General features: G+C 52.1%; 1 protein-coding gene across 2 annotated transcripts; it reads left to right on the top strand.

Annotated features, from left to right (window-relative positions):
* The first annotated feature begins 212 nt into the window (after positions 1-212).
* LOC134053948 (protein argonaute-1) lies at positions 213-16,238 on the top strand. 2 transcript variants are annotated; one of them, XM_062509326.1, is made up of 18 exons: positions 213-380; positions 1,137-1,257; positions 1,388-1,569; positions 1,823-1,959; positions 2,060-2,194; positions 2,463-2,550; positions 3,620-3,767; positions 3,870-3,989; positions 4,770-4,892; positions 5,304-5,437; positions 6,639-6,823; positions 6,975-7,134; positions 7,578-7,668; positions 9,340-9,534; positions 9,664-9,798; positions 10,665-10,766; positions 11,568-11,767; positions 12,194-16,238. In XM_062509326.1, the coding sequence occupies exons 2-18, from the start codon at positions 1,153-1,155 to the stop codon at positions 12,300-12,302; spliced, it is 2,349 nt and encodes a 782-aa protein (XP_062365310.1). In that variant the 5' UTR covers positions 213-380; positions 1,137-1,152; the 3' UTR covers positions 12,303-16,238. The 2 variants fall into 2 exon arrangements, with proteins under 2 accessions (XP_062365310.1, XP_062365312.1); XM_062509328.1 differs by lacking the exon at positions 10,665-10,766.
* Positions 16,239-19,128: the final 2,890 nt, after the last annotated feature.

The following is a 19,128-nucleotide window of genomic DNA, read 5'->3' as shown; positions in this document are numbered from 1 at the left end:
CCAGATGGTGCCCAGGGAAGCTGCTTCCTGGTGTGCTGCTCTGAATTCTGACACTGTCACCTCATGCCAGGAAGAGGGGTAGTGGGAGACCTTCCAATTCAGGATGTGGTGATGGAGGGTGCTGTGACTCTGTGAGATCTGTCTGTCTGAGTGTGGGGTCCCTGGCAGCCCTCCTGACCTGTGCTCTCTTCCACAGCTGCAGGCGCATACCTGCCCCCCTTGCAGCAGGTGTTTCAAGCGCCGCGTCGGCCTGGGATAGGAACTGTCGGGAAGCCCATCAAGCTCCTGGCCAACTACTTTGAAGTGGACATTCCCAAGATCGATGTATATCATTATGAAGTGGATATCAAACCTGATAAATGTCCACGCAGAGTCAACAGGTAAGGCAAGTATTGGAGGTTTGGCACTTGTTCTCTGCTTCCAGTTTCCTAGTGGAGGCTCTATAAGTGCCTGTCTCTGTCTTTGCAGTAGAAGGTGTTAGTGTGACCATTGTGGCAGGGGCCACAGCAGTGGCAGGGGTTATGGCACTGCATCATGTCCACAGGTGGCTGAACCCCCCAGACATGTTTGTGCAGCGGTGCTGCTTCCTGGCCTGGGAGCATCAGGGGTCCAGAGCCTCAGCACAGTCCCTGCTGCTCTGAGGCAGCTGTGCTATTTTGGCAACCATCCCTGATTTAAAAATAGTAAGCACAGACCTCGGGCCATCATGTACTTTTCTTTGTTTTTCTTTTTGATGTGCTCTTCTCTGCCTGTCCCCTCCTGCCCTGGAAGCCTGGGGAGCTCTGTGCTTGAGGGCTGGTGAGCAGATGCTGTATTTGCATTCAGCAGCCAGTCACACTGTAGCAGCACCAGCCACTGTGCGTTCCCCTGTGCATGCCCCATGGGCACTCTTTCTTCCCCCCAGTGCCATGTACAGTCCTTCTGCCAAAGCCAATGTACTGAGCTGTGGGACAAGGCATGTGGCTGCTTGTCCAGGGGCTTTCCTGCCCCAATGGTCTCAGCTCTGCTCTTAGTTGCCCCAGAGAGGGAAGCTGGGGTAGACTAGACATGTTGCAGAAAGTATCAGGCTGTGATACAAAGTGACAAAACCAAACCTCTCCCTTCTCTCCTCCTGCCTCTCTATCTTGTCTGCTTAGGGAAGTCGTGGAATACATGGTGCAGCACTTCAAACCACAGATCTTTGGTGACCGAAAACCAGTCTACGATGGGAAGAAGAACATCTACACTGTCACAGCCTTACCCATTGGGAACGAGCGGGTAAGAGAGGGCAGCGAGCCCCGCATGAGCACTTTGACCTCCCTCCTGCCTGGGAAAGATCAGCAGAAAACAATCCTGCCTCATCCCTGCAGGGATGCCATGATCACTGTCCCTTCCCTCCTGCACCCAGGTTGACTTTGAGGTGACGATCCCAGGGGAAGGCAAGGACAGGATATTTAAGGTCTCTATCAAATGGATGGCCATCGTGAGCTGGCGCATGCTGCACGAAGCCCTGGTCAGTGGGCAGATCCCTGTCCCACTGGAGTCCGTCCAGGCGCTGGATGTTGCCATGAGGCACCTGGCTTCCATGAGGTACCTGCACTGAGGGACAATGGGGCTGTGCCGGAGGGAGGGGTGGAGACTGCTGCCATTGGCAGGCTGCTCTGGCTGGGACTGGCCTTGACAGTCACTAAAGGAGGCAGCTGTGCCAGCCATGTCCTTGGGTGCTCCTGCAAAAGAAACAGAGGGGGTGATGCAGCTGGCAGGGTGAGTGCCAGCTTGGGGGTCTGGGGGGCTGCTGTGAGGCCCAATGTGTGCCATTGACATGGTTTGCCCTGGATCACAGGTACACTCCTGTCGGCCGCTCCTTCTTCTCCCCACCTGAAGGCTACTATCACCCCCTGGGAGGGGGCAGGGAGGTCTGGTTCGGCTTCCACCAGTCAGTCCGGCCTGCCATGTGGAAGATGATGCTCAACATCGATGGTGACGTTGTTTCTCATGCTGGGTAGCTGCAGGGGGAGGGCTGGGTCTGTTTGGGAAGGCTGGTTGAGAGCAGAGACATATGGTAGTGTCTGTCCCACAGTGTCGGCCACTGCCTTCTACAAAGCCCAGCCTGTCATTGAGTTCATGTGTGAGGTGCTGGACATCCGAAACATCGACGAGCAGCCCAAGCCCCTGACAGACTCGCAGAGAGTGCGTTTCACCAAGGAGATCAAAGGTAGAGCCCCCAGGGAGCTCTGGAACCTGTCCCTTGACACTGGCTGTGGCTTGTATCCATCCCATCCCCTGCAGCGAGCTGGGGGTACAGGAGTTGCACGTTTTAAATGTCTTCTGAGGCACCACTGCCTCCTTCATGCTATTGTTGGGGTATCTGCAAGCAGGAAATTAGTCAAAGAAACTGTTGGCAGTGTCGTGAGGAAGTTGGGCAAAGGGAAATTGCTCCCATCTTCACCATGACTGTGCTGTGTCTCCTTGTCTCACATCAGGTCTGAAGGTGGAGGTGACCCACTGTGGGCAGATGAAGAGGAAATACCGTGTGTGTAACGTTACCCGACGGCCAGCCAGCCACCAGACGTAAGGCGGGTGGGCAGATGCCCTTGGAAAAATCCGCGCTGTACTCTTTGTTAACAGCTGCTGGTGTCATTACGGAGAGCTGAACAGGAAGCTCCAGTCTTTGATGGCAAAAGGAGACATGTCTGGGGTTCTGCAGGCCTGTGCCATGTGTGGAGTGGGATGCAGGGAGATAGGAGTGCAGAGGATGCTGTGTCTGGCAGGCAGAGCATGGCGGTGGGCGGGAGCTGACATGCCAGGAATTGTCCTGGTTTTTACCTCCGGGTTTGGTTTTCATCATTCTTAAAATAGTCTGCCAGAGCAGTGACTTTGTCAGGGGCTAACACGAGTGTCTGCCTTGGAATTTTTTGTGTGCCTGGGAGCAGGCTGGGCCTAGGCACCCCTCCATGTCTCCTGTGCACCAGCATCCTTGGGTCACAGCCTTGGGGCTTGGCAAGCACAGCAGGAATGTGGCACATCACTGATGTGATTAGTCTCCTGTAATTTTGGTTCTCTACAGAATATCAGGTCAATTCTGCATTTTCATGGAGCTCTTTATGGAGCTGGGAGCAGCTGGTGCTGGCTGAGGATGGGTATTACTCTCCAGCTGCAGGTGTTGTGGAACCTCTCAGCCCTGCAGCCAGGAAGTTTGATTTCCTCACCCCATTTTTGAAGGGAAATGTTCCCTTCCTACCTCCCTCTGCCCACCCTGCATCTGCTGTCCTGTACCTGGAGAGGCTAGTTAGCCTTTTCCTGGAGCTCAGTTCAGCTCCCAGAGAGGAGCCCTCCTGAGTGGCAGTGTGCTGTATTTTTGTGCCCAGCATGGCATGTGTGGCACGTCCTGCAATAAACATTTGCCCTGATTAACTGGATTAGTGAGGGACAGCTTTATTTAGGGACCTCAGTCCCACACTGGGTAAGAGTATTCCTGACTCCATTTCTGAAAATACCACTGTTGTGCTTTTTATTTTGTTGTATGGCAGCTCAGGGTGGGAGCCTGGCAGCTCCCTCTTCCCAGCCATGGTACATAGTATCTGAGGTCTAGAAGTGTCTGTTCTGAGTAGGTGCATCCCTTGTGTCCTGCCTCTGCCAGGTTCCCGCTGCAGCTGGAGAGTGGTCAGACAGTGGAGTGCACAGTGGCTCAATACTTCAAGCAGAAATACAACCTGCAGCTGAAGTACCCTCACCTGCCCTGTCTCCAGGTTGGCCAAGAACAGAAACACACATACCTTCCCTTGGAGGTGAGTGTTGGCACCTGTGGTTTGGGGCTGTGCTCATCTGTGGTCCTCTCATGTCTTACCTGTCCCCAACACATGGCTGCTGTTTGTCCCCTCCCCGTGCAGGTGTGTAACATCGTGGCAGGCCAGCGGTGCATCAAGAAGCTCACGGACAATCAAACATCAACCATGATAAAAGCAACAGCCAGGTCTGCCCCGGACAGGCAGGAGGAAATCAGTCGCCTGGTACGTGACATGAGTCCCTGTGACTTGGCACCAGTGGCAGGTTATGGCATCGTGTCCATGGTGAACTTTGCCATGGTCCTGCTCTTCAGCTCCTGCTCTGTGGTGGAGTGCTGTGATCTGCTGAGAAGGTGTTGGTGAGGTTAATGGTGGGGTTTTATCCCCCTCTTCCCACTGAATTCCTGCACAGAGGTACCTGTGTGTATGTAATGGACACTGGCACAGGGGAGCCCAGTTCAAAGAGGCCATGCAAATGCCCATGCAGCTAATTCTGGCCCTTGCTCTGATGGAACCTGACCCAAAGGGAGCTGGAACTAAAAATGGGAAACAGATTAGAGACATGCTTCTGCCTGTGGGTGTACGTGGGGCTGCAGTAAAGGAACATCATCTGTGCTTGGCCACTGGTTAGTGTTGTTCCCCAAACGTGTACGTCTGGGCTTTTGAAGCCAGGGACATTTGGTATTCCTTCTGGGATTCTTGATAAGTTTTTTGACAAGAAAGAAACCTTCTGAACCTTCCTGTTGAAATCTTAGCTCTCAGGAGCAGGCTGTACTGTTAGTTGCATTGGCTAGTGTGTTTCAAAATCAGATCCCCTTGAGTCAGTTTGCAGGAGAGGATTTGGGCCTCAGTGTTGATCTGCTCACCCTCCCCTGTCAGAGCTGCTCCATCTGCAGCTCTGTGGAGAACAGGCCTTCAGGTGCCCACATCTCGTGGCCAGCTGCAGCTGCTTGGGATGCAGCGGTTGGTCTTACTCTCTCCCATGGCCCTTCCTTCCCTCTGCAGATGAAGAATGCCAGCTACAACCTGGATCCATACATTCAGGAATTTGGGATCAAGGTGAAGGATGATATGACAGAGGTGACAGGGCGGGTCCTGCCAGCTCCCATCCTGCAGTATGGAGGCCGGGTAAGTGGGGTAGCCTGGGCTGGACTGCACTGTGCAAGGAGATGCTGTCAACACCTGGCAATATTGTTTCTGAGCAAAAGTTGTGTTTTCTTCATGTTACAGGTGGAATGTTTTATCAAAGTGCCTTGGCTTTGTGTTTTTTTGAGTTTTTTGCAATATAACTGGTTCTGAAAGTTGTAGCCAAGAGTCATTGGTGATGAGATGAAGAGAAGAGGGGTGCTGAGCATAGGGCAGCTCGGGTGAATTTTACATCACTGCTGAAGAGCTGAGGCTGTGGATTGCCCATTGCCAGGGAGTCAGCTGCAGCTCCAGCACTGGGACAGGGAGCACAGCCCCAGCCCAGGCAGGGGCTCTGGGGCTGCGGGGCCGGGCAGGCTGCGGCCGCGCTCTGACCCTCTGTTTGCCTTGCAGAACCGGGCCATTGCAACTCCCAACCAGGGCGTGTGGGACATGCGAGGGAAGCAGTTCTACAACGGCATTGAGATCAAAGTCTGGGCCATTGCCTGCTTTGCCCCGCAGAAGCAGTGTCGAGAGGAGGTGCTGAAGTAAGGAAAGGGGCAGCCCATGTGGGTGGGGGAAGCCAGAGGAGCCGTGGTTCCAGAGGTCACCACACTGCTGCTCGCAGCTGGGGGCTGCGTGTCCGGCATCACCAGCACTGGAGTGCAGGGAGCTCCACTGCTTGTGGTACCAATCTGATGCGGGGTGTCCAGTTCCTGTTGCTTTTGGTTTGTCCAGACAGCCTAACTGTTTGTCCCAGCTGCAAATGGTCCTTAAGCCATCACAAAGCTGCCAGGTTCGAATGAGTACCTGTGAGCTGTCAGTCAGGTTCTTCTCAATCTACTCTTTGAATCAGCGAGCTGCAGTACTGGGAGATGAAAATGTCAGCTTTAAAGCTCTCTTGTACTCTTCTAGTCTGAATCTCCCCAGATATAAGGGGTTCTGAGGATTAAAGGTTTCCCCAATAAACTGAAATTATGTAATTCATATAGGAAGCATCCTGAATTACCATAGGTTATTACAGAGGAGTTTTGGGCTTTCTGAAAAGCTTTGGTGATTTAGAGGATATGTTTCTGTAACAAAGTGACACAGAGCAGGAACAGTTTATTTGATTTAGGGAAATGGTCACTTTGGTTTTGGATTCTTCTGGGGCCTCAGGTTTCTCCTGACTGAGAGTGGATGCATCAAGGTGAGCACTTTGTGTGTCTCTTCCGGGTATTTGGCATGGTAAGTGTTTGAGGTTTGGAAGAGCTCAGAGTGTCCATGTCTGCAGTACCTGGGTGCAGGTGGGAGTGACATCACATTCCTCCCGTGATGCCTTTGCAGCAGAGTTGTGAGCCCTGTCTTCCCTCTGGCTCTCACCAAATCAAATCAGTCCTTGGCATGCAAAAAATCCAGAGCGTGGCTGAGTTGTGGTAAGTGCAGGCTGGCATTAGCTTTGCAGTCAACTGCAAATGGGCTGTTGCAGGCAGCAGGTTTGTTCCCCACTGCTCCAGCTTCCTAAGGGAGAAGGGCTCATCTCCGTTGTGTTAGAAAGAGTCAGTACGTGGGAAAGAGGGCACCGAGAGCAGACAGTTCATCCCTGACATGTGCTGGTCTTGTGTTTCCTGTGCTATGCATGTGCTGGGTGCTATGGAGCCCAAATAGGTGATGTCACGGCCCTGTCTCTGTCCCGTGCTGCAGCACTTGGCCATGGCACAGCTGGTGTGCAGGAGGGCTCAGGGCTCACAGCTTCTCCTCCCGGCATAGGAACTTCACAGACCAGCTGCGCAAGATCTCCAAGGACGCCGGGATGCCGATCCAGGGCCAGCCCTGCTTCTGCAAGTATGCCCAGGGTGCAGACAGCGTGGAGCCCATGTTCAGACACCTCAAGAACACCTATTCAGGGCTTCAGCTCATCATTGTCATCCTGCCAGGGAAGACACCTGTGTACGGTGCGTCTGGGGCGAGCACAGAGAGAAGAGCTTTGGGCTGGCTCAGGAGGGCTAGCTCCTGCAGGGCTCTCTCTCCCCATTCCTGAGGGTGCTGCTGGAAGTGGTGTGGGGCTGATTTGCCTGTGTGCTCACCTGCTTCTTCTGCCCACAGCTGAAGTGAAGCGTGTTGGGGACACTCTCCTGGGAATGGCCACACAGTGCGTCCAGGTCAAGAATGTGGTGAAAACCTCCCCACAGACCCTTTCCAACCTCTGCCTCAAGATCAACGTCAAGCTTGGCGGGATCAACAACATCCTTGTGCCTCACCAGCGGTTTGTACAGCCACTGCCTCTCATAGTTTTGGGGTTGTACCCCAAGTCCCTTGTGGTGCTGCCTGCCTGGCTTTGCATGGAGAAGAGGAGGCCTTCATAAAGTAGCTCTTTGAAACGGGGGCTTGTAACTTGTTTCTCCTTGTTGATAATGAGCTGTTGATGTATCCAGGTTATAGTTGGAGGTCAGGAGATATCCTTGATATCATCTGCTCATCTCCATTGGGTTGTACATCACCCCAGGATGGCCCCAAAGGCTGACTGTTTTCCTTCTCTCCTCTCCTCTCCTCTCCTCTCCTCTCCTCTCCTCTCCTCTCCTCTCCTCTCCTCTCCTCTCCTCTCCTCTCCTCTCCTCTCCTCTCCTCTCCTCTCCTCTCCTCTCCTCTCCTCTCCTCTCCTCTCCTCTCCTCTCCTCTCCTCTCCTCTCCTCTCCTCTCCTCCACCAGCTCTGCCGTCTTTCAGCAGCCGGTGATCTTCCTCGGCGCTGATGTCACTCACCCGCCAGCAGGAGATGGGAAGAAACCCTCCATAACGGCTGTAAGTTCACAGCTTGGTGCCCAAAAACCCTGCAGGATGCAGGAGCTGGAATGGGACTCCTGTGTGCATGTATTACTGCTGTCCCCATGATGACACTTCTCAGGGTGGGCCTGTACCCTGTCAGGTGCCTTTATCCCAGTCCTGGGAAGTTGTGTCCCAGTCCCTTCCTTCCTCTCCGCGCAGTGAAGCTGCAGTTTTTGGGAGGTGCGGGGAGACAGCTGCCACCAGATGGGGCTCGTGATGTGCTGGCCCCGAGTGTGGCCCTGCAAGTGCCGGGAGGTACATGGAGACACCCTGGGGCATCCCTGTCCAGCTGCAGCCCGTCAGGGACCTTCCCCCTGCTGGAGAGCTGGGGTTTGGGACATGGGGGAAACTGCGGTGACTGGGCTTCTGAGCCCTTTGGAGGAGGATTTGCCTTCTTCTCAAATTAATAATGAGCATCCCTGGAGAAAAATGCTTCTTGGTGCCAGTGGGGCCAGGGACATCTTGCCCTCCATTGGTCTGGGAGACGCTGCCCTGTGCTCGTTGCCATGCAGGATAAGCATATCAGCATTTTTCTATTAAGTTCTTAACTTTCCAGGACTCACAGCTCAGGTTTTCCTTGGCATGCAAATGCATCTTTGGAGGAATGTTTTATTTCTTAATTAGAAGGGGTTGAGAAAGGCTTTGGGCTGTTTGCTGTAGGTGTGGGTGGGACAGAACAGTCTGTTTCCTGGCGGCAGAGCTTCCCCTCTGAAAATATCTTTTGTGGTTTGTGCAGGACCACTGGGGCTTTTTTCTTAATTTTTGTGAAAGCTTTTTTGAAGCTTCAGGGAAGGAGAAGGGTAGAGCCTTTGGAGCAACTTGACCATGTCCTTGGTGTGTTGCTGATTGGACAATGGCAGTGAGTCTGTGGCTGAAACTAAAGGAACACTTTCTATTGTACACATTGGCTCTAGTGGGGGAGCCCCAACCCCAGAGCTCTGTTTCCAAAGCAAAAGTGAAAGTGTTGAGCAGGGCAGGGGCAGCAGATTGACACTGCTGAGGGTGTGGAGTCTGTGGTGCTTCCCCTCTGCTCAGGGATAGCGGGGCACATGGTGCAGTCGCTGCTGAGCGTGCGGAGTGAGGCAGCTGGGTGTCAGTTCCCCAGCATGGGCCAGCACTTGATTAAGTTGTGTCACAGTCAAACCCAGCTTCCCTGACCTGTTTCTCTGACATGTCTGAGGTCTGCCTGCACTGCAGTGGGAGCTCCCTGCTCAATAGCTCCCACACAGTGACTCGACCCAACATGCCCTTGGGCAGCCCATGGCTGTCTGGGGCAGCCCTCGGCTCTTTTGGGCAGCCCCACTCCCTCTCACTGCCAGGCAGGAGAAGTGAAGCAAGGGCTGAGAAGCAGCAGTACCCCACAGCCACAGCATTCAGTGGAACAACCGAAGTTGTCTCACTGGAAATTCCCACAAACGCTTAAAAGAGCATGGCAGAGTGTGACATCAGGATGTGGCCATGACCAGGGATGTCCCTTTTGGGCACTGAATGCCTGTACAGTATTTGCTGTCCCATCTGATCTGTGAGTTCAGGTGCTCTGCCCATGGCCATCTGTGCGTGTGGGAAGCAGGTGGAGGCTGGGAATGTCCCACATCCTCTCTGTGCTTCCTGGTGTAAGACATGGGCCTGGCCTGTCTGTCGCTGCAGGTTGTGGGCAGCATGGACGCCCACCCGAGCCGGTACTGTGCCACGGTGCGTGTGCAGCGTCCTCGCCAAGAGATCATTGAGGACTTGTCCTACATGGTGAGGGAGCTTCTCATCCAGTTCTACAAATCCACGCGCTTCAAACCCACCAGGATCATCTTCTACCGCGATGGTGTTCCTGAGGGGCAGCTCCCACAGGTGAGGAGGAATCCTCAGATCCCCGTTGGCCAGCAGGGCTGCACCAGATCCCGTGAGGTTCCTTAAGGGTGCTCAAGGACACCTGGGTGCTGGTGTGCCCCCTCATTCTGTGTGCCCTTGTCTCTCCAGATCCTTCACTATGAGCTTCTGGCAATTCGGGACGCCTGCATCAAACTGGAAAAGGATTACCAGCCTGGCATCACCTACATCGTCGTCCAGAAGAGGCATCACACCCGTCTCTTCTGTGCAGACAAGAATGAGAGGGTGAGTGCTGCAGGGTGCCAGGGCTGGAGGCGGCTGATTCATCCCTGTCTGATGGAAGAGCCAGCCTTGGCTTTGCTGAGGGGAAATCTCACCACTGGCAGGGAGAGCTCGTTCTGAATGAAGCGTGCTGCTCAGTGGACTCTACAGCCACATGGACTAGTCTGCTTCTAGAACTCTAGCCAGCTGTTTGCTGTTATTATGAGTTACTGGGTGCTGATGATCCTGGTGACTCTTGAAATAGCTTCTGTCAGCTTGAAAACATCTGTTGTTTTTGTGATAGCTGGAGTTGCTGACGTGACAGGCTGAATAACCCCTTGCTTGCTCACGGCTTGTTCGTGTGTGCTCTGCAGTAACATTGATTGCTGTCACTGTTCCTAGATTTCCTCTGAATTTAATGGTCAGATTGAGTCTGATCAGAAGGCTCCACACAAACAGGAAGATTTAATCATGGAAACTAAGGACAGTTTTCGATTGGGATGTAAAAGCCCCAGTATCTTGTGGCACAGACTCCAGCACATGCTCTAAAGAGATCCCTGATGTTTTTGCTCACTTACTTGTCATCTCTGTAGTAGGATATGCCCCTGTCCAGCCCTGCCCAGCTGCCTTGTTTCCCATGCTTTGTTTCCATGTCATGTCAGGTGTTGATGCCTGCAAAAAATGTCAGCAGGCCTATTTGGGCAGGGAGCAGAGTAGGATGAGCTGCTTCCACCCTCCCTGAATGGTCACTTGGAGATTGTCTCTACATCTCAGAGATGGGGACCCTCCACCATGGTCCTGTGGCAGGGCAGCTGTGTTGAGGACAGTGCTCTTGGCAACTGGAAATAACCAAACTCTGCAGTGCTTGGATCTCTTTCTGTTCCCTGCAGATTGGAAAGAGTGGGAACATCCCAGCAGGAACAACAGTGGATACCAACATCACCCACCCCTTTGAGTTTGACTTCTACCTTTGCAGTCATGCAGGCATTCAGGTACCGTGGTCCAGTGCTGGCTCTTGGGATGCTGCTCGGTTTTTTGACTGCTGTTGCAGATTCTGCTCTCATGCATTTGTCCTGGCCCTGTCACAGCCTCCCTTTAGCATGGAGACATGAGCAGTTGGATTTGAGAGTAGTTGGATCTGAGCTGCCACTGCGGTGGTTTGGCAAGCAGGTGCCGGGTCCGTGCTGCTGCTGCATTGTGCGGCACGTACTCAGTTTCTCTCCTGGAGCCAAGGGTCTCTCCCAAGAGATTTTCCTCCTTCAGAGCAGGCAATTCAGCAGCTTGTCAGCTGGTGTCTGAGCGTGCTGGGCTCGCCAGGGCACCCGATCATCAGCAGGGACCTGCTGTCTGGCCGTGGGCGAGAGAGCCAGGCCAGCCATCTCTGCCTGCTCTGCAGCTGCCTGGCTGCAGGCAGCCAAGATTAGTCAGAAACCAGACTGGAAAAACTGCACTCATGTAATCTTCCCCTGCTTCTGGAAGGGAGGCTGCTTGGCTTCCCCTCCTGTGTGCAGACAGAGGTAGCTGGCCCAGGTCAGTGGGAGTGCAGTGGGGGATGCAGTGGGCTGTCTGACACAGAGGCAACAGGCACGAGGAGCAGCATTAATACTACTTTGCATCTCAGTGCCAAGGGCTTTCCTGCCTTGCTGCTGCATTCTCACAGCAGGGAAGCACAGGCATCCCTCCTGCCTAGGCTGGCTGACAGATTATTTGGATCAGGGAGGGGCTGATGGGGATGTGAGGCAGCTGCATCTGGGTGCAAGCAGCATCTCTCACACCGGCCCCCTCCTTCCCAGGGCACGAGCCGGCCGTCCCACTACTACGTGCTCTGGGATGACAACCGGTTCACGGCGGACGAGCTGCAGATCCTCACGTACCAGCTGTGCCATACCTACGTGCGCTGCACCCGCTCCGTCTCCATCCCGGCCCCAGCCTATTATGCCAGGCTGGTGGCGTTCCGGGCACGGTACCACCTTGTGGATAAGGAGCATGACAGGTGAGAGGCACAGCCTGTGGCCCTGGGAGGGCAGAGCCAGGCATGGGCAGGAGACCTTGATATTTGAAGGTGCCTGTGTCTGAGAGAGCTGCAGAAGAGCCTTTCTAGGGGAACACCTGCATGTAGCTGTACCCTCTTAAGGCCCAGCACAGGGGGAATGGGGATAAAGAAGGGTTAAATCCTATCTTGAGCTCATCCCAGGCTTGTGGGAGCATTCCTGGGGTGTCTGAGCATTTCCAGCTGCCTCAAGATACTGGAATCTGCAGTACAGGCACAGTCACCAGTATGCACAGCATCCTTGTGCACTGCAGTGAGGTGACTTCCTGTGCTGCCAGCACTCAGCTGAACCCCATCTCCAGGGGAGTTTCTCAGTGGTCCTGGGGAGAAAATATGAAATAATTACACAGTCATTTCTTTGATTTTCAGTGGCGAGGGCAGCCATATATCTGGACAGAGCAACGGCAGAGACCCCCAGGCCTTGGCAAAGGCTGTGCAGGTTCATCAGGACACTTTACGTACCATGTACTTTGCTTGAAAGCCTAACTTTTGTTACCTCACTCAAGAAAGCTTTCAGATTTGTAGGAGCCATACAAAAAAGGAAGCATTGGGACACCTTGTTTTTTTTTTTCCAATGAGAAATCGCTGCAGGGCAGGCAGTGTCGACTCGAGGCAGGAGACCAGCACCACGGGACAGAACGATCCAACACCTTTGTAGGATTGGAAGAGACTGATCATGATGATGATGATGATTATTTTTTTAATTTTTTCTGGCTTTGCAAAATTTTGACCTGACCAAACACATGAAGGCATTCAAGGGAAGGGATAAAACTCCCGGGAGGCAGAAGCAGGTTTTCATTTTTAAGATGCAATACTAGAGACTCCTGACTGTGAACTGGCGGCTTTGGTCCTCCGTTGCCCACCAGGCGCTGGTAGGTATTTTTTGTGGGGGTTGGGGGGAGGGGATTTTTAGAGCCTTAAAACAGAAGACTAGATTTATAAAACTAATATTTTAGATTATGAGATGCTTTAATGGGTTGAGGGGAAATAAAACAACCAACTAGTTTATAGGAGAATTGTAACACTAACAGTTCCCCGCCCCTGAGTAATTCCCCCCGGATAATGTAAGGCACCCTAGCACTTAGTTCAGAACTGAAAACTGTCTTCCTCGTGTTACAAGCTAGTCAGCTGCTGCCGCTCGAAGCAACAGTCACAGACTTTTCCATGGGTGAGTGCCTTACTATGATGCTGCAAAATTTCAATGTTTTTAATCTTGTAAGGAAACTAGTAATCTTGTCTTGATGGTGGTCCATATTTCCATCAGAAGGAGTTAATTTCTATGGTCCTCAGTTGCAGTTTGTGTCAGATCATGACCTCACAGTGGTTAAACCCCATTGAAAGATGTGCACTTTCATACAGGACACGTTTAATGGCTGCTGACCCATTTTTGTTTCCAATGTACTATTTGTTATTTAAAATTGTTTCTGACAAATGGGGGTATCTCCATCCCATGAGGACAGAAAGCGCTATCCATACTTTTCTTCCTTTTTTTCTCCCACTGAATTTTTATGATGGACACCGGGATTTTTTTACTAAACATTATTTTTATACGATATTGAGTCTGTTGCCAAAATCCACAAGTCATTAACATTCTCAGAGTTTACATCCCTTCACTCCTGAGGCTGTGTGCTCATGCCACGGCCCTCCAACGTTTCTGTCTGATGAGTGCTGCCGACTGCAGCCCGTGCTGTGCCGGGTGCTCCACAGTGCCCATTGCCCATGTGCATTTGGCATGTGTCTGCCCGGGCTGGCTGCTTTCCCACCTACCACATCCCCACCTCCAGCACCTTCAGGCTCTCACCCTCTCTGCTGCTAGGTTTTGCTGCTCTTTGTGTCATGGTATCACTGCTCTCGTGTCCAGGGTTTTTATTCTGAAAGCACACCAGATTCCTTAGAATGATCCCCTCTTGTTGTCATGGGGGAAACTCCTGATTTGTGCTTGTACAGGGAAAACAGCCTTTTTCCCCACAGGAACCTGGTCACTGCTTTTCAGACCCATTTTGCTGCAAAGTGACCATACGCACGGTGGCGGGGCCATGGTGGCAGCTCAGTACCAATATTGTCCAGGCTCATTATCTGGGGTTTTTTCTATGAAAGTGTTCACGGCGCTTCCTTCAAGAGACAAACGAGTCGCACGCTCCTGCCAAGCTCTGAGGGGAAGAGCTCTGGTATTATTTTCCTGCCGAACGCGTTTCCCAGGCGGCCCCACGCGAGCGCTGCCCCTGGCCCGTGCGCGGACAGAAGCACATCTACACCTCTTTGGTTTGTACTTTCTGATGTTGAAACTTGCCTTGCCTTCACGAAAACCACACCAGTCATGTTGGCCTTGGCCCATTGAGCTGTCCTACTCCCGGGAATTCACTCTTCCCGTTTTCTTTTGGGGCAACGTGTTTGTGAAGTGACAACATCACTATGCTATGCAAACTAAGTGCTGAGCCCACTGATGTCACATTTGGTGAAGATCCTACGTTTAGCACAGTCCTGTTTTCCTCGAGACCACAGGGTTTGGTTCATATCCTCCTTTGCACCTTGTGTCAACCTCCACTGCTGTATATCCTCAAGGTGAGGGGGAGGAGACCAGGAACTATCCGTGGTCAGTAGGTAGGGAACTCTTAGGAAGGCTTTTAGAGCGTAGGGAACACATCAACACTAAGTGTCAACATGAGAAGCCTACATTCCTCTACACAAGTGCCTGCGTAGTGACACCAATCAGCACCTCCATCTCATCCTCTGAACTCTGGCTTGTGTTCATTGAAAGCAAAACAATCTCAGAGGGGCTGTTCCTGCTCACCTGGTGTTAGAAAGCTCCTCATTAAGAATAAAATCGGGGTCAAGGTCAAGGTTCTCTCTGCAAATCAGTTTGTTCACCAGCATTACACCGGAACGCGCCTGGCTGCTGCTCTGCAGTGAGGGGCAAAGGTATTTTGGTTCCTCATTTTTATTTCAGTATTTTAGTTGGGTCTAGAATTCTGAAATGTCTTTTAGTAGCTGTGGCATAGCACGTGCCATTTTTAACCATTTGAAAAGAGATAGTGTGGGCATTTACAGAAACAGCTTGTTGCTCTGTAACAATTTTTTTTAACCTTGAGACTTGAAATGTAAAATGGACCTTTAAGATTTGCACTCATTTGTAAGGTGGCTGTTCATAGAAAACTATGAATGAAGACTTGCTGATGTAGCACCTACTTTTAACAGCAATTTTAACTACACAAAAGCTTCACAGCTTCCGAAACTCTCAGCTGTTGACTTGCAGATCGTGTTCTGCCCTTATTTCACCCTCTGCGTTGGGTTTTCATGGTTTTGGATAAACAAAAAAAGCCAAACTCAGTAGCTGCTGTGCCCTTTAAACCCTGTTTCCACTTTGAAGAAGTTTAGAGAGTTTGGAGTGACCCGCATGTTTTTCTATACCGGACTATGCACCGTACCCTCTCCGCGCTCCGGCATCAGCATTTCTCCCCCTCTCTTGTCCAAGATGCAAACGAGTAGCTGCATGTTGAGGTGCATTTTGCTGCCTGTAGCGGATAGGTGTTACCCCAGGTACATATCAGGATTTGTAGTTAGCCACAAACCCCACACGGGCATCCCGATCAGCTCCGAGTCTCTGCCTTCTCCGTGCGCACGAGTTCCAGCTGCGACTGGAAGTGTCGCCGAGTGCATGCAGTTCTGTGGGAAGAGGAGTAGCTTTCGTTTACCTGTTGTATGCTGTTGTTTCCCTTATATCTGAACAGAACGGGGTGAGAGGGCTGCTCTGCCCTCTCCCTGCAGCTTCCAGGGCAGTCAGGGTGTTCTGGGATCGCACACGATGTCTCAAACAGCCCAAGCATCCAGTGTTGCCTCGCAGAAGGTTTTCTTCTTGGAAAATCAGTGTGAAATAAAATAATGTGATTGTTTCAGGAAGGAAAGCCAGACAGCAGGAGAGCAATAAACAAGTGAAATTCGTATCTTGACTGAGTGATTTGCACTTCAATAGTTGTGAAAGAAAAATTCCAGGACTCCAGTGCTTTTGTGTTCGATTTCCAGCCCCTTTCGTACCTCCTTTCTACAAGCAAGTGTGGGACTGTACATAGGGTGTTTACAGGACGCTCCATTTGGGTTATTATTTTTCTTGTGGGTTTTTTTTTTTGCTCTAGCTTGAACTCTGTATGGTCCACTTGTTAAATAGCCGTGAACAGTTGATGTACAGTACTTACTAAACAAGCAGCAGCACAAAACTTATTTTATTAAGAAAATATGGCTTATATTTTAAAGGTTGAATATCAATTTTTTTTTGTATGTGTGGAATTAAGACTGGTGAAGAGTAACAAAATCCTTGGATTAGGCCAAAAGAAAATACTGTAAGATCCTAACCACCTCTTTATTAAAGAAAGCAGTATGATTAAAGCGCTCCAGAACATTGTATTTATATTGGATTTGATTTAATTGCCTTTGTGGATTTTTTTTTTTTGCCTCGGTCCTGATTTTTGCTTGCAACTTCAACTTTGCAGTCCCAAGTGTCTGTTACCCTGTAACTGTTGGCAGAAGACCTAAATAAAAGCAATGTGAATATGTCGGGGTGACACTCCTGAGTCACATCTCGTGGGGGAGGGACATGCACATCCCAGCCATTCCCTCGGGAAAGCCTGGGGGACAAACAGGGAAATGCTGACTGGAGCTGAATTGCATCAGACACTGCAGAGGATCCAACACCCCTCACTGTCCAGATCTCAGTTCAATGAGATAAACACTTTAGCAAACAAATATGTGCTTAAAGCTTTTGGGAATACAGTACAATTCCACTTTTTATTAAAATGTCACCTGAGAACTGATTTCAGACTCCTGGGTTACTAGATAACAGAAATGTACATCAAAATCTGCTGATCCTCCTGCCTCACCGAGTGCTTGAGAGGCTCATGGCTCTGAGGTGCTTTAAGGACAGATTTCGGACTCCTTTTGGGTTGAGGTTAAACTTGATCTTCTGGGTTTCTGCACTGCCTCATGTTTTACATTTCCCACAGTGTTCTACATTTCCCAGCTTTGCAATTCTTGCAGACATCCTAGTCTTCTCCAATGCCAGCAGCTTATGGTTGAATTTTAGGGTCCAGAACTCGTTGTTTGCCATTCTCTGAGTTCTTTGTTGCAGTTCTTTGTTTTACCTTACAAAGGTGCAGGGGCAGACCTTAAGCCAATGAATGATTTAGCAGTTGAGCTGTAACTGGGTTTTTGAATAATGCCAAGGAAGTGCTTGTTAATGGCATGCAGGCATTCATCAGTTAATTTACCTAACTACAGCACCAGAAAGTTCTGTCCTGAGCTGGGCACCTGTACAGGTCCTGCACACATCCAGCTGCTTTGTGGGTTCTGTCACCTATTTGAAATTATTCCTACTTCATAATAGAATCTTTAGCAATTTTAAAGGGGCTTTTTCTGTGAGAGGTACAACAGCAAATCGTGCCTTGTGCAGCTGGGTCTGGAGTCCTGGAAAACAGGTCAGAAAACTGGTTTCAAGTGTTAGATGGGCATTTGAGCCCCAGCCCTGGTGCTGATTACAGTACCCAAGCTGTGGGACCAGATGTGCTGCCCCTGAGGAATGTGTCTTTGCAGAGATGCCACTCTCCCACCTATCAGCTTCATCTTGGAGATCACATTTCCCACTCCCAATTTCAGTTAAGGAAATAATCTAATAGGTTATCTTTAATTTGCATGGGTTTAAAATGCTCACTGTGTCACTTACCTGAGAACTAAATTTATGCTTTTAAAGATTAATTCAGCTGGGAATCTTCAGGATGGTAATTCTTAATGACTCTGAAATTTGGATTATGGATCTTTAACTTCTGCTGGCCCAACATTCCAGTTCTTCAGTACCTTCCCAGTTGTTTCTCAGGGGAAGGGCCCCTCTCGCTACCAGAAAAAGTGAGGTTGTTTCTTCACAATTCGTAGCAGGTTCAAACCCACTTAGACAATTCCCACTATACTGTTCTTACCAAAAAATGATCTTTTGAGGGCAGAGAAATAAAGGTGTCACTGCCTGACCCAGCACTGAGCCTGTTGTATCTGTCACATTCGAATCTCTTCCCCTCTTCCCCGTGTGCCGTTTGCCCCTTTCATCCCTCTGCTTGTTTGGTATCTGTTTGTGTAACAAATCCATAACCAAGTGGTACTGAACATTGCAAAAAAGTCTCTAAAAACGAGAACAGGGCAGGCATAAGCTCTGAATTTATGTTGATACAGTGAATCATCGATTCATGAATCATGGAATATCCCTAAATTGGAAGGGATCCACAAGGATCATCCAGTCCAATGCCTGGCCCTGCACAGACACCCCAGCAATCCCACCCTGTGCTGAGAGCGTTGTCCAAACGCTCCTCGAGTTCCGGCAGGGTCGGGGCCGTGACCATTTTCTGGGGAGCCCATTCAGAGCCCGACCACCCTGTGGCTCCCGCAGCGCTGTCGCAGCCGGACGTTCCGCGTGTTGCAGGCCCCGCAGCCCAGGCCGGGGGCAGCGTGCGGGACGTGCCGGCACACCCAGCGTGTCTGTGTCCCGCCCATGGGAACACCTGGGCGTCACCGGGGCCAGGCCGCGGGGATTCTTTTGGGGGTTTAGCGAGGATTCAAAAATCGGACGAGTTCATTGCGGACCGGGCTGGAAGCCCTCCAAGCCGCCGCACACGGCAGCTGCTGCGGCGGGGAGAAAACGCCGCAGACATAACACGTTGTACTGAAACACCGCAACACTGCGAGGTCGGGAATAACCCCCCGGAAATTCCGCTCTGATTCCCGACGGGCTCATGTTGTGCTTTCCCGGCGCAGGCGGCCCCCGCGGGCGCTATCGGTGTCCCAGCCCCGTCCTTCCCGCTCCGGAACAGCCGCCGGCGCCTGCGGGGCTCCCCCCGCGCTCCCCCGGCCCCGAGGGCCCCGCCGGCTCCCGCCGCCTTTCCCGCCTCCCCCCGCTGTTGCCGCGGTAACCGCGCCGGCTCGCGCCCCGCCCGCTTCCGGCGCCGCTTCCCGTTCCCCCGGAAAGGAAGGGGCGCGCGCGGGGGCAGGGGAAGCGCGGGCGGGATTTCCGGCGTGCGGGGCGCGCGCGCGCGCGGCGGGGCGGGAGCGGCCGCGCGAGCCGGGGCTGCGGGGCGGCCACGCCACTTCCGCCTCCGCCGCCGCGTGAGGGGCCGGGACCGCCGGGAGCGGCACCGAGAGCGCCGGGAATTCCGGGAGCGGCACCGAGAGCAGCGCCGGGAGCGGCCCAGTCGGGAACGCGGCGGAGGAACCGCCGCCCAGCGCAGCCCCGCGCCGGCCGCCGCAGCCCCTGAGCGGCTGCGCCCCAGCTCCAT

Source organism: Cinclus cinclus, chromosome 26 (genome assembly GCF_963662255.1).
Source record: "Cinclus cinclus chromosome 26, bCinCin1.1, whole genome shotgun sequence".
NCBI lineage: Eukaryota > Metazoa > Chordata > Aves > Passeriformes > Cinclidae > Cinclus > Cinclus cinclus.
This window is presented reverse-complemented; position numbering and strand designations above follow the sequence as displayed.

Coding starts and splice junctions, on each gene's coding strand:
- LOC134053948 (XM_062509326.1), top strand. CDS start 1,153: ATGGTGCAGCACTTCAAACCACAGATCTTTGGTGACCGAAAACCAGTC. Junction 4,893..5,303: donor TCCTGCAGTATGGAGGCCGG/GTAAGTGGGGTA, acceptor TTTGCCTTGCAG/AACCGGGCCATTGCAACTCC. Junction 6,824..6,974: donor AGGGAAGACACCTGTGTACG/GTGCGTCTGGGG, acceptor TTCTGCCCACAG/CTGAAGTGAAGCGTGTTGGG.